Genomic DNA, 14713 nt, shown 5'->3' with positions numbered 1-14713 from the left:
AAATCAGGCACACAAAACAAAATCAAGAGAGGGTAAAAAGTTTGTGTTATTAGACAGAGTTAAAAGAAGCAAAAAGAAAAAGTGAAAAAAATAATTAATTTAATTATTGTTTTAACGCCCAACAATAATTAAAATCAGAAGTAAATACACTCCACACTTGTAAAAGTTAATGTTCGGAAGTAATTGAGACTTACCACGTCGCTAAAAGCTAAATGACTTGATCCCTTTTGTCGGCGAGTTCAGTCTGAAGCTGCGACGTCAGTACAGGAACTTTAGGTGGTTCAATACATTCAAACGGGGAGCTAACCGGCGAGACACCGATTTGGTACAGCTTTTTGGAGGAGCATCATATTTCCGAGAGCAAGTTCTGGATTTGCGCTGCTAACTGCGAATGTGTGCCCGCCAGCAGCAGCTTTCCGATTTCCACATAAATACCGTGAGCCCTGTTAGCCTCAGCGATATGTTCATACCAAAATCCGGCTAATTATTTTTACTATTACTGTTTTCTTGCTTACCTTAACATTAGTGAGTTCCAATCCTTGATTCATTATTTATTTCCCTGGTACATCAGGTATATTATCCTCTTCCTCGACTGTGAAGACTGACACAAAGTAATTATTGAACAAGTCTGCCATTTCCTTATTTTCATTTATTTTTCTTCTCATCTAATTAATTTGACCATCATTGCGAGGGGATATTTCACTCCATTCCTCAACTCCTCTCTGAATTTCCTTTGGGTCACTGCATAAACAAAAGTGTTCGTGCAGCAACTCAGGAGCTGGAGCATGAAGCCGATTTCTGTAACAAATGTGGGCAGGGGAACAGGATATCCCAAATAATCCAACCGTCTCAATATAGAACACGCAGTGAACACCACCCATAACAGGATGAAATTCCCCGATATAACAAATAGTAAAACTATGGATTTCCTTCGGTTCTCCATCTCTGGGTCACTGGGACTCTCCCCACTGCTGGGACCCCGGATTCTCCTGCGTGCTCTGCTGGCCACGACAATGTGCCTGACCGTTAATACATTGAACAGTACAATCAAAAGAAATGGAATAAATGGCGTTAACACATAATGCATTAATTCAGTGACCGTCCAGACCAGCGAATGAGCTACAATGGGTGGGACACGGCAAAACCAGGGACTATTAGAAAGCCAATACTCATTTGTACACAGAAAATACCAGAAAATGTTCTTCAAGCCGCTCAGCACAGTCACTGTTCCTAGAACCAAAGCCGCCGTCTTCTCGGTGCAATATTTAGTTTTCAGCTTCTGGCAACAAATGGCCACAAATCGATCAAAGGTGAAAGTGACCGTGAACCAGACAGAACAGGCTGTGGCTGCATAAAGCAGGACGGCGTGGATATTACACATTCTAATTACCCGCAGAAAACTAAATTGTTCCCGATAAACAATAGGAATCTGCCTTAATATCAGATCGATGATAACGACCAGTAGATCCGCCGCTGCCATGGCCACCAGGTAGCGAGTGACACATTTGGAGAGACCGCACTTTCCCCGAGACATGATCACAATCGTCACCACGTTAACTGTAAGCAAGACAAAAATAGAAAAATGATTCACCAGACTCAGGAAAAACACTAATTTGATGCGTTTCCAGTGGAAGAAAGGAGCAGGTTATAGAACAGGGACATAATTGTTCTTCACAATAAACTGAAATGCGCCAAGAAATTTGCAGCTTCTCTTTTATTCCAATGATGGAATTGGATTATTTTAGCTGTGACGGGGCGTCCTGGAGATAGGGTTTGTAATCAGAGTAATGAATCGGCAAATAAGTGAAGCAACGGGATCAAATTCAATATGTTTAAAAACAGAAACTTAGTTTGGAATTAATACAAATGCAACCAATCGGAAAATGAAAGCCTCACTTTCACCTGAGCCAACGGGAAAGGAAAAGGTTGGACGTTTGCGGGATTGAATTGCAGCGTGTGTGAGTTCGCTATTGGAGTGATACACGTGACGTCAACATCCCGAGGTGGGGACGTGATAAAAGAGCCAGAGGAGGAAAAGGAATGGTCGAATCGCTGACGCCCTTTGAATGGAATCGTCAGCAAAGAACACCCATTGTCTGTGTTCATACATTGACCTTGGTCACTTGTTCAAGGCAGTGAGAGCATCTGTGCAATGACACAAATCAAACCCTCCCATCCAATGATTGTAATATTCACAAGAGATGGGAATATATGAACATAAACATTGCAAGAAGAAAAAACACCAAGGTCCATCGAGTTTGCCTTCTACCTTCCTGCTAATCGCATGATACAACGACAATAGTGTTGGTGGCTAATCATAGCAATCAATCTCTCTCAATTAATCTACAACAGACCCAGACATGAGGTGAGGAAAGCCCCAGTGTTGGAAACCTTTGGGAACCATAGATCCAAAATCACCTTTTCCTCCCAACTACGTTACACTTACCATATGTCATGTCTCACATCACTCATCCACTGTCCCCAAAATGTTATTTTCAGAAAGAAACCTAGGTAATTTGTGTTTCAATGAATCAATACTAACTGCTTCCACCAATTCGCTGAAGAGCCTGTTCCATAGATTGACCACTCAAACACTGAAGTACTATTTCTGTAGCTTAGCTTTGAATTCACCTCCGCCACTCACCACACCCCACCCTTCAATTGCAGACTGCGTCCTATGGTTCTACAGTTCTGCACAAAGTGAAACAGAAGCAGCCTGTCGTGGTCCACATTATCTAGTCGAGAGATAGTTGTTCCACTTTTCTGCTCTTGGTCTAAAATATTTTATATTTTAATTCCTGTTTGTTTTATATATTAGAAGTGAGGCGCAAGCTGATACTGTGCTCTCTGATTCGCAATGGTCAATCATTGGATGGACGGAGTTGGAGTCACGCTAAGCTCCATGAGCGGCAATTGTATATTTAGGGTCATGTGTGATGCTCCGCACCAAAAATACAAATGTAGAAAATGACAGTATAATGTAATCAATTTTGCAGGCAAGTTTTCTAATTACATTCCAGGTAATACTTGTAACAACAATCATTTGCTTTATATTGTTTAATAATATGGCTGGCAGTATAATACACCAACCAGCGAATTCAAAACGATCTGTATTCTCGTCAAATATTGTTAACATTGCTCTTTTCCATCGGTGGTGAGAATTGAATAAGCTTCCAATTCATATAGGGAATAACACACAGTGCAATATCGAATGAGTTCACTGTCAGAATACGCTACTAACAATGATTGTGGCGCCGATGAACATAGGAACATCGGAACAGGAGAAGCCATTCAGCCCCTCCTGCCTGCTCCGCCATGGCTGATCTGTGATCTAACTCCATGTACACGCCTTTGGCCGAAATCCCTTAATACCTTTGATTGCCAAAAAGCTATCTATTACAGATTTAAAATGAGCAATTCAGCATTATCAACTGCATTTTGTGGAAGAGAGTTCCAAACTTCGACCAACCTTTGTGTGTCGAACTTTTTTTCTAATCTCGCTCCTGAAAGTCTGACTCTAATTTTTAGACTGTGCCCCCTACTCCTAGAATCCCCAACCAGCGGAAATAGTTTATCTCTGTCCACCCTATCTGTTCCCCTTAATATCTTAGAAACTTCGATGAGATCACCCCATAACCTTCGAAACTCCAGAGAATACAACCCCAATTTGTGTAATCTCTCCTCGTAACATAACCCTTGCAATCCGGCTATCATTCTAGTAAACCGACGCTGCACTCTCTCCAAGGCCAATATGTCCTTCCAAAGCTGCGGTGCCCAGAACTGCTCACAGTACTCCAAGTGCGGTCTAACCAGGGTTTTGTATTGCTGCAGCATAAATTCTGCCCCTTTGTACTCCAGTCATCTAGATATAAAGGTCAACATTCCATTAGCCTTATTGATTATTTTCTGCACCTGTTCATGATACTTCAATGATCTATGTACTTGAACCACGAAGTCCCTTTGGACATCCACTGTTTTAAACTTTTTACCATTTAGAAAGTAACCTGTTCTATCCTTTTTTGATCCAAAGTGGATGACCTCACATTTGTCTACATTGAATTCCATTTGCCACAGTTTTGCCCATTCACCTAATCTATCAATATCGCTTTGTAATTTTATGTTTTCATCTACACTGCTTACAATGCCACCAATCGTTGTGTCATCTGAAAACTTTGATTTGAGACTTTGTATGCCTTCATCTAAGTCGTTAATAAATATTGTGAATAATTGAGGCCCCAAGACAGATCCCTGCGGCACTCCACCAGTTACATCCTGCCCATTATTCCTACTCTCTGTCGCTTTTCGCTCAGCCAACTTCCTAACCAAGTCCATACGTTTCCTTCGATTCCATGGGCTTCTTTTTTAGCTAACAGGCTCTTATGTGGGACCTTATCAAATGCCTTCTGGCAGTCCATATAAATAACATCCATTGACATTCCCCTCACCACTACTTTAATCACCGCTTCAAAACATTCAATCAGGTTTGTCAGGCACGACCTACCTTTCACAAATCCATGCTGGCTCTCTCTGATTAACTGAAAAATATCGAGATGTTCAGTCACCCTATCATTAATCATGGACTCCAGCATTTTCCCCACAACAGATGTTAGGCTCACTGATCTATAATTCCCTTGTTTTCCTCCCTCTTCTTTCTTTAAAAGCGGCGTAACATCCTGATCAGAGATACGAAGAACTGAACCAGTCAGGCACGGTTATTAATACAGGTTATTTTTCGAAATAAATCCATTAAATGACCGGAATAAAAATAAACTGTAGCTCACTTAACCATTCTAACTTAACCAGTCAGGAACAGTGACACCAACGTAGAAGATGAAACGATGGAAAGCGTGAGAGCTGAACCAGATTGGTTCATCAATGCATGTTTAATTTTTCTGGCAGGTGTTATTCGTAGAAAAAAAACTAAACATGTCCTGCCAAAATTGCAGACAGTGTGAGTTCAGAAAACGTTTCTCACCTGACACTCGGACTCAGTATTTACAGAAGAATGTACATTTTTAATAAAGAGAATGAATTAGTCACATGACATGACCTGTCGTCTGAAAGATCACCGGGATCTTAATAAGATCGCCTGAAATGATACTAATAATGACCACTGAGGACACACTTTTCATTGAACTGACACCAATGAATGGGAATTCACATCAGTGGAGCATGGACCAATGTCAAACACACACAATCAATGAAAAGAAAGGAAGAAAGAATTACATTTTGGTAGCGCCATTCACAACTTTAGGACGTTCCAAAGTGCTTCACAACCAATGAGGTTTGCAGTGCAGTCACTGTTGTAATGTAGAGAGAGTAACTAAATAAAGAGCTGGACAGGCTAACGAAGATGTCACTACAGATAAACTCGGCTTCCTGAAGTACCAGGTGCAGATAGTAACTTACCCGGGACACCGAACGCAGCCAGGATGGGGAAGTAAATCTTTTGTATGTCATTAAGCGCCCATAGAATCTGGAGCTTGATCATGTAACTAAGAGACATTATTTCCCCTTCTGCAAGAAGCGATGATTCGATGGTTGGTCCTGATCCTGGGATAAATTCTCCGATTGACACAAACAGTGGATTTTCCTTAATTATAGCAGAGTGAATCCAACCGGGCAGAAAATCAGGTCCCGTGCTGACTGGGTTTAATTACAGTCACTGAACTAACAGGTGAAGTAAACAACTCTCATTCCATGATCTCGAACAAGAACAACAGAACTTCCATTCAGATGAAGCCCCGGAGACCAGGTTAAAAGCTGCACCTTCATACACGCATACAAGTTCCACAATAAGTTGTATTGGCCGCAATTAGTGTGGGAGTGGGATTAGGTCGCTGATAGGATATGGGCAGCTGAGTTTCGCATGATCAGAATTTCACGGATGGTAAACGATGGGAAGCCGATCAGTGGAGAATTGGAACAATGGATTATGGAGATGAAAATGAAAAAAATAACGGTACGTTAACATTGTGGGTATGTTACTGGACCATTAATTCAGAGGCCTTGATGAGTAATCCGGAGACATGAGTTCAAATTCTGCCACGGCAGCTGGGGAATTAAAATTATGTTAATTAATTAAAATCTGGAATAAAAAGCTCGTATCAGTCATGGTGTTCATAAAACTACCCGGTTGTGGTGAAAACCCATCTAGTTCATTAATGACTTTTGGGCAGGAAACCTGCCGTCCTTCCCTGGTCTGGGCCGTTATTTGACTTCAGACCCACAGCATTGTGGTTCATTCCAAAGCCTGTTAAAAAAGTCATAACAAGAATTAAACCGGACAGGCCACCCGTCGTCGGACCACGAGGCACCGGACACGACAAAGGGGAAGGCAAATCATGCCCAGTCGACCCTGCAAAGTCCTCCTCACCAGCATCTGGGGACTTGTGCCAAAATTAGGAGAGTGGTCCCACCGACGGGTCAAAAAGCAGCCTTAAATAGCCATTCAAACATAATCATACCTTTCAGCCAACGTCCCAGACTCCTCCATCACCATCTCTGGGTATATCCTGTTCCACCGGCAGGTCAGACACACCAGAGGTGCCGGAACAGTAGTACACAGTCATGACAGAGTGGCCCTGGGAGTCCTCAACATTGACTCCGGACCCCGTGACTTCTCATGACATCAGGACAAACATGGGCAAGGAAACCTCCTGCTGAATATCAAATACCGCCCTCAGCTGATGAATCAGTGCTCAACTTTATTGAACACCACTTGGAGGAAGCACTGAGGGTAGCAAGGGCACAGGATATACATTGGTTGGTGGACTTCAATGTCCAGAAACAAGATTGGCTCGGTAGCACCACTATTGACCGAGCTGGCCGAGTCCTGATGGCTATAGCTGACAGACTGGTCCTATGGCAGGTGCTGAGAGAACCAACACGAGGGGAAAACCTACTTGGCCGCGTCCTCACCAATCCACCTGCAGCGGATGCATCTATCCATGACAGTGTTGGCAGCAGTGACCACTGCAGATTCCTTGTGGAGACAAAGTCCCATCTTCACACTGAGGACATCGTCCATCGTGATGCGTGGCACTACCACTGTGCTAATTAAATCGGAACAGAACTAGCAGCTCAAAACTGGGCATCCACGAGGCTCTGTGGGCCATCAGCAGCAGCAGAATTAGCATTCCACCAAAATCTGTAACATCTTGGACTGGCATATCCCTCACTCTACCTTTTGCAGTAAGGAAGCCTTGTTCAATTAGGAGTGTAGAAGAGCTTGCCAGGAGCGGCAACAGACGTACCTAAAAGTATGGTGCCAACCTGGTGAAGCTACAACACAGGACTACATGCATGCGAAACAGTGGGCGCAGCATGGTATAGGCAGAGATAAGTGATCCCACAACCAATGGATCAGGTCAAAGCTCTGCAGTCCTGCTGGATCTATCCATGAATGGTGGTGGACAATTAAACAACTAACGGGAGGAGGAGGCTCTGTAAATATCCCCATCCTCAATGATGGCGAAGTCAAGCACGTGAGTGCAAAGAACAAGGATGAAGCGTTTGTAACCATCTTCAGTCCGAAGTACCGAGATCCCAACCATCACAGAAGACAGTCTTCAGCCAATTAGATTCACTCCACTTGATATTAAGGAAAGGCCGAGTGCACTCGGTACAGAAAAAGCGAATGGCCCCAAAAACATCCCGGCTGTCGTGCTGAAGTGTTGTGCTCCACAATTAGCCGCGCCTTTAGCCAAGCGACAAAACTGGCATTTACCCGACAAAGTGGAAATTTGCCCAGGTTTTCCCTGTCCATAAAAAGCAGAACAAATCCAATCCTACCAATTACCGCCCTATCAGTCTACTCTCAATCATCAGCAAAATGATGGAACGTGTCGTCGACAGTGGTATCAAGTGGCACTTATTAACCAATAACCTGCTCACCGATGCTCAGTTTGGGTTCCACCAGGACCACAAGGCTTCAGACGTGATTACAGCTTTGGTCCAGAGATGGAAAAAAGAGCTGAATTCCAGAAGTGAGGTAAGGGTGAGTGCCCTTGACATCAAGGCAGCTTTTGACCGAGTGTGACATCAAGGAGCACGAGAAAAAATGAAGTCAGTGGGAATCAGGGGGAAAATTCTCCAGTGGCTGAAGTCATGCCTAGCACAAAGGAAGATGGTAGTGGTTGCTGGAAGCCAGTCATCTCAGTTCCAAGCCATCGCTGCAGTCGTTTCTCAGGGCAGAGTCCGAGGCACAACCACCTTCAGCTGCTTCATCAATGACAAAAGGCTGTTCGCAGAATTGGGTACTAAATATTCCTCGATACAAAGTGTTCAGGAAAGATATTGAAGGCAAAAGAAAGGATGGGGTGGGGGTCGGGGCGGTGGCAGTATTGATCAAGGACAACATTGCCGTGCTGGAGAGAGAGGGTGTCCTTGAGGAGTCAAGGACAGAATCTATTTCGTTAGAGTTAAGAAACTGCAAGGGTGCCAGTAAACTTCTTATTGTATTCTACAGGCCACCAACCACTGGGAAGGATATCGACGAGGAAATTTGAAGGGCGATTACAGAGAGGCCCAAGAGATAGAGCGTAGTGATAATGGAGGAATTCAACTATCCTTTTATAGATAGGGATAATAATAGTGCAAAGGGCAAAGAGGGGGAGGAATTTCCGAAGTGCGTTCAGGAGAACTTTCTTGATTGGTATGTTTCCGGTCCAACGATGATGGAGGCATTGCTGGATCTGTTTCTGGGGAATGAGGTGTGTCAAGTTGAGCAAGTGTCAGTAGGGGAGCAGTGATAATAGTATCATAGGGTTTAGAATAGTTGTGGAAATGAACAAGGAGCAATCAACAGTAAAAAAATACTTAACGAGAGGAGAGACAAATTCAAAGATTTGCAGGCAAAACTGTATTCGAAAAATGAGCAGCCTTTAAAGTGGAAATGATTTTGCTACATTCTAGGTACATTCCGAGGAGCAAGAGAACGAGGGCAACTAAAGCTAGAGCTCCCTGGATGACGAAAGAGGTAGAGAGTAAATGCGGGAGAAAAGGGGGCCTATGGCAGTTATCAGGTAGATAATACAAGTAAGCACGTGGCTGAATATAGAAAGTACAGAGGAGAAGTGGAAAAGGAAATAAGAGGGGCAAAGAGAGAATGTGGTGGCGAACGTAAAAGGGAATCCAAATGTATTTTATAGGCATAACAACAGTAGACGGGTAAAACGCGGAGGGTTGGGGCCAAACGGGGACCAAAAAGGAGATCTACGCATGGAGGCAGAAGGCATGGCTGACGCACTAAATGAGCACTTTGCATCTGTCTTTAAAAAGGAAGAAGGTGCTGCCAAAGTCATAGTAAAAGGGGAGGTAGTTGAGATACTGGATTGGGTTAAATTTGATAAAGAGGAGTTACCAGAAAGGCTGGCTGTACTTAAAATAGATACGTCAAGCGGTCTGGATGGGATGCATCCTAGGTTTCTGACGGGAGTAATGGTGTAAATTGCAGAAGTGCTGGTCATAATCTTCCAATCCTCCTTAGATACGGGGGTGGTGCCAAAGGACAGGAGAATTGAAAATGTTACACCCTTGTTCAAAAAAAGGTCGCAGGATCAACCCGGCAGCAACAGGTTAGTCAGTTTAAACTTGTCAGTGGGGAAGCTTTCAAAAACGATAATCCGGAACAAAATTAATAAACACTTGAACAAGTGTGGATCAATAAAGAAAAGCCAGCACGGATTTGTCAGAGGCAAATCGTGTTTCCGAACTTGATCGAGTTTTTGATGAGGTAGCAGAAAGGGTTGATGAGGGCGATGCGGTTATTATTGTGTATATGGACCATCAAGAGGCGTTTGATAAGTGCCACATCATAGGCTTCTCAGCAAAATTGGAGCTCACGGAATAAAAGTGGCAATGGCAGCATTGATACGAAATCGTCTAAGTGGCAGGAAACAGAAGGCAGTGGTGAACGGTTATTTTTCGGAATGGAGGAAGGTGTACAGTGGTGTTCCCCAGGCGTCGGTAGTAGGGCCGCTGTTTTTTTTTTATATATATAAATGACTTGGACTTGGGTGTACAGGGCACAATTTCAAAGGTTATAGATGACACAAAACTTGGGAGTGTAGTGAACAGTGAGGAGGATAGTAATGGACTTCAGGAGGACATAGACAGGCTGGTGGAATAGATGGACACATGACAGATGAAATTTACAGCAGAGAAGTGCGAAGTGATACATTTTGGCAGGAAGAACGAGGAGAGGCAAAATGCACTAATTTGCACACTACGAATTGTAGTGCAGAAACAGAGAGACCTGGGGATATATGCGCACAAATCTTTGAAAGTGGCAGGACTGGTTGAGAATGTGGTTAAAAAGCATACGGGATCCTGGGCTTTGTAGATAGAGGCATAGACTACAAAAATAAGGAAGTTATGTTGAACCTATCTAAAACACTGGTTCGGCCACAATTGATTGTGTCCAATTCTGAGCAACGCACTTCAGGAAGGTTGGGAAGGCCTGAGAGAGGGTGAAGAAAATATTTATTAGAATGGTTCTAGGCATGAGGGACTTCAGTTACATGGATAGACCGAAGAAGCTCTGGTTGTTCTCATCAGAGCAGAGGCGTTTGAGAGAAGATTTAATAGAAGTGTTCAAAATCATTACCGGTTTAGACAAAGTAAATACAGAGAAACTGTTCCACTTGGCGGAAGAGTCAAGAACCAGAAAAAAACAGATTTAAGGTGAGTGGCAAAAGAATCAAAGGCAACGTTAGGATTTTTTTTATGCAGCGAGTAGTTATAATCTGGAATGCACTGCCTGGAAGGTTGGGAGTGGATGCGGATGCAGTCGTGGTTTTCAAAAAGGAATTGGATAAATATTTGAAGGGGAAAAAATTGCAGGACTACGGGGAAAGAGCGGGGGAATGGGACTAACTAGATTGCTCTTTCAAAGAGCAGGCACAGATCCAATAGTCTGAATGGCCTCCTTCTGCGCTGTAACGATATTTATGATTCTATGGTTCAAAAAACCGGACACATAGTCTGGTGATTCCAGTTTACCCTCATAAATCCACTAATTTTCTTGGCAATCCCAGTAAATCCTAATAAGCTCAGATATATAGATTGGTGACCCCAGTAAACCGTATTAAATCCATGTATATCGGCTCGTGATCAAAGTAAACGGTAATAAACCAAGATATACAGGCTGGTGATCATAATGAACCCCAATAAACCTAAATATGTAGGCAGGTAGACAGAGTAAACTCCGATCAAGCCAGATATATTGGCTGGTGATCACAGTAAATGGTAATTAATGAAACTATATACGCTGATGATCAACGTTAACCCCATTGAATTTACATGCAAAGGCGGGTGATCACAGTAAAACGCGATAAACCTAGATATACAGGCTGGTGATCGCAGTCAATCCAGATGCACCCATATGCAATGATAGTATCGTAAAAAATTTACGGCACAGAAGGAGGCCATTCGGCCCATCATGTCGGCGCCGGCTAAAAAACGAGCCACCCAGCGGAATCCCGCTTTACCTCATTTGTTCCGTAGCCCTGCAGGTCGCGGCTCTTCATCTGCACAACCAGGTATTTTTCAAACGAGTTCATGAATTCTGCCTCTACCACCCTCAAAGGCAGAGCTGTCCAGACCCCCACCACCCTCTGGATGATTTGTTTTCCACATTACCGATCCAATTATTCCACCAATCACTTCAAATCTATGCCCTCTAATTATTTACCCCTCCGCGAAGGGAAATAAGTCATTCCTATCCTCTCTATCCAGGACCATCATAATTGTGTACACTTCAAACAAATCATCCCACACCCTCCTCTGTTCCAAGGAAAACAATCCCAGCCTATCCAATTATTTATGATAGCTAAAATTCTCCAGTCCTGGCAAAATCCTTGTAAATCTGCCCTGCACTCTCTGTAGTGCAATTACATCCTTCCTGTAATGTGGTGACCAGAAATGTGCCCAGTACTCAAGCTGTGTCCAAACTAGTGTTTCATACTAAAATATACTTTAAGAAAAACGGAGAGATCACCCGGCATCGGACCACTCGGCAACGGACACGACAAAGGCAAAACAAGCTCAGTCGACCCTGCAAAGTCCTCCTCCCTAACATCTGGGAACTTGTTCCAAAATTGGGAGAGCAGTCCCACAGACTAGTCAAGCAACAGCCTAACATAGCCATACTCACAGAATCATACCTTTCAGCAAACGTCCCAGATTCTTACATCACCATCCCTGGGAGGTCCTGTCTCACCGGCAGGACAGACCCACCAGAGGTGACGGTACAGTGATATACAGTCAGGAGGGAGTGGCCCTGGGAGTCCTCTACATTGACTCCGGACCCCATGCAATCTCATGGCATAAGGTCAAACATGGGCAAGTAAACCTCCTGCTGATTAACACCTACCGCCCTCCCTCAGCTGATGAATCAGTCCTCCTCCATGTTGAGCACCACTTTGAGGAAGCACTGAGGGTAGATAGGGCACAGAATGTACTCTGGGTGGGCGACTTCAATGTCCATCACAAAGAGTGGTTCGGCAGCACCACGACTGACCACGCCGGCCGAGTCCTGAAGGTTATAGCTGCCAGACTGGGCATGCGGCAGGTGGTGAGAGAACCAACACGAGGGAAAAACCTACTTGACCTCTTCCTCACTAATCTATTGTCGCAGATGCATCTGTCCATGAAAATATTGGTAGCAGTGCCCACCGCACAGTTCTCGTGGAGACGAAGTCCCGTATTTGCACTGAGGACACCATGCAACGTGTTGTGTGGCACTACCACCGTGCTAAATGGGATAGAATCAGAACAGATCTAGCAGCTCAAAACTGGGCATCCATGAGGCGCTGTGGGCCATCAGCAGCAGCGGAATTGTATTCCAGCACAATCTGTAACCTCATGACCCGGCATATTCCTCACTCTACCATTAACAACAAGCCAGGCGATCAATCCTGGTTCAATGAGGAGTGTCGAAGAACATGCCAGGAGCAGCACCAGGCGTACCAAAAAATGAGGCGCCAAATTGGAGAAGCTACAACTCACGACCACATGCATACTAAACAGCGGAAGCAACAAGCTATAAACAGAGCTAAAAGATTCCACAAATAACGGATCCGATCAAAGCTCTGCAGTCCTGCCACATCCAGTCGTGAATGGTGGTGGAAAATCAAACAACTAACGGGAGGAGGAGGCTCTGTAAACATCCCCATCCTCAATGATGGCGGAGTCCAGCACATGAGTGCAAAAGACAAGGCTGAAGCGTTTGCAAACATCTTCAGCCAGAAGTGCCGAGTGGATGATCCATCTCAGCCTCCTCCCGATATCCGCACCATCACAGAAGCCAGTCTTCAGCCAATTCGATTCACTCCTCGTGATATCAAGAAACGGCTGAGTGCACTGGATGCAGCAAAGGCTATGGGCTCCGAAAACATCCCGGCTGTAGTGCTGAAGACTTGTGCATCAGAACTAGCCGCGCCTCTAGCCAAACTGTTCCAGTACAGCTACAAAACTAGCATCAACCCGACAATGTGGAAAATTTCCCAAGTATGTCCTGTCCAAAAAAGCAGGAAAAATCCAATCCGGCCAATTACCACCCCATCAGTCTACTCTCCATCATCAGCAAAGTGATTGAAGCTGTCGTCGGCAGTCCTATCAAGCGGCACTTACTCACGAATAATTTGCTTACCGTTGCTCTGTTTGGGTTCCGCCAGGACCACTCGGCTCCACCTCATTGCAGCCTTGGACCAAATATGGACAAATGAGCTGAATTCCAGAGGTGAGGTGAGACTGACTGTCCTTGATATCAATGCAGCATTTGACCGAGTGTGGCACCAATGAACCCAAGTAAAATTGAAGTCAATATTAATCAGGGTAAAACTCTGCAGTGGCTGGAATCATACCTTGCACAAAGGAAGATGGTGGTCGTAGTTGGAGGCCAATCATCTCAGCCCCAGGACATTGCTGCAGGAGTTCTTCATGATGTGGAGATGCCGGTGATGGACTGGGGTTGACAATTGTAAACAATTTTACAACACCAAGTTATAGTCCAACAATTTTTATTTGAAATCTACAAGCTTTCGGAGGCTTCCTCCTTCGTCAGGTAAATGTTTACCTGACGAAGGAGGAAGTCTCCGAAAGCTTGTAGATTTCAAATAAAAATTGTTGGACTATAACTTGGTGTTTTAAAATTGTTTACAAGGAGTTCTTAAGGGCAGTGTCCTAGGCCCAACCATCTTCAGCTGCTACATCAATGACCTTTCCTCCATCATAAGGCCAAAAATGGGAAATTCGCTGATGATTGCACAGTGTTCAGTTGCATTCGCAACCCTTCAGATAATGAAGCAGTCCGAGCCCGCATGCAGCAACCTGGACAACATCCAGGCTTGGGCTGATAAGTGGAAAGTAACATTCGCGCCAGACAAGTGCCAGGCAATCACCATCTCCAAGACGAAAGAGTCTAACCACCTCTCCTTTACATTCGACCGCAGTATCATCAACGAATCCCCCTCCTGGGGGTCACCATTGTCCAGAAACTGAACTGGACCAGCTACATAAATATCGTGGCTGCAAGAGCGGGTCAGAGGCTGGGTATTCAGCGGCGAGTAACTCACCTCCTGACTCCCCAAAGCCTTTCCACCATCTACAAGGTACAGGTCAGGAGTGTGATGGAATACTTTCCCCTTGCCTGGATGAGTGCAGCTCCAACAACACTCAAAAAGCTCGATACCTTTCAGGACAAAGCAGC

At 44.4% G+C, this 14713-nt stretch overlaps 1 protein-coding gene across 1 annotated transcript; it reads right to left on the bottom strand.

Moving 5' to 3' along the window:
• Nucleotides 1–661: 661 nt before the first annotated feature.
• Nucleotides 662–5506, bottom strand: LOC137301999 (probable G-protein coupled receptor 139). The gene is made up of 2 exons (XM_067971712.1): nucleotides 5410–5506; nucleotides 662–1557 (listed from the first exon to the last, which is right to left on the bottom strand). Exons 1-2 carry the CDS (start codon nucleotides 5504–5506, stop codon nucleotides 662–664), a joined length of 993 nt encoding a protein of 330 aa, XP_067827813.1.
• Between the last annotated feature and the right edge of the window lie 9207 nt (nucleotides 5507–14713).

This window comes from Heptranchias perlo, chromosome 35, assembly GCF_035084215.1.
Source record: "Heptranchias perlo isolate sHepPer1 chromosome 35, sHepPer1.hap1, whole genome shotgun sequence".
Taxonomy (NCBI): domain Eukaryota; kingdom Metazoa; phylum Chordata; class Chondrichthyes; order Hexanchiformes; family Hexanchidae; genus Heptranchias; species Heptranchias perlo.
Note: the sequence above shows the minus strand (reverse complement) of the source record. Positions and strands in the feature narration are given on the sequence as shown.

Excerpts from the sequence above, each read along its gene's own strand:
- LOC137301999 (XM_067971712.1), bottom strand. The coding sequence starts at position 5,506 with ATGTCTCTTAGTTACATGATCAAGCTCCAGATTCTATGGGCGCTTAAT. Across the intron at positions 1,558-5,409 it reads GGCTGCGTTCGGTGTCCCGG|TTAACGTGGTGACGATTGTG; the intron begins GTAAGTTACTAT and ends TCTTGCTTACAG.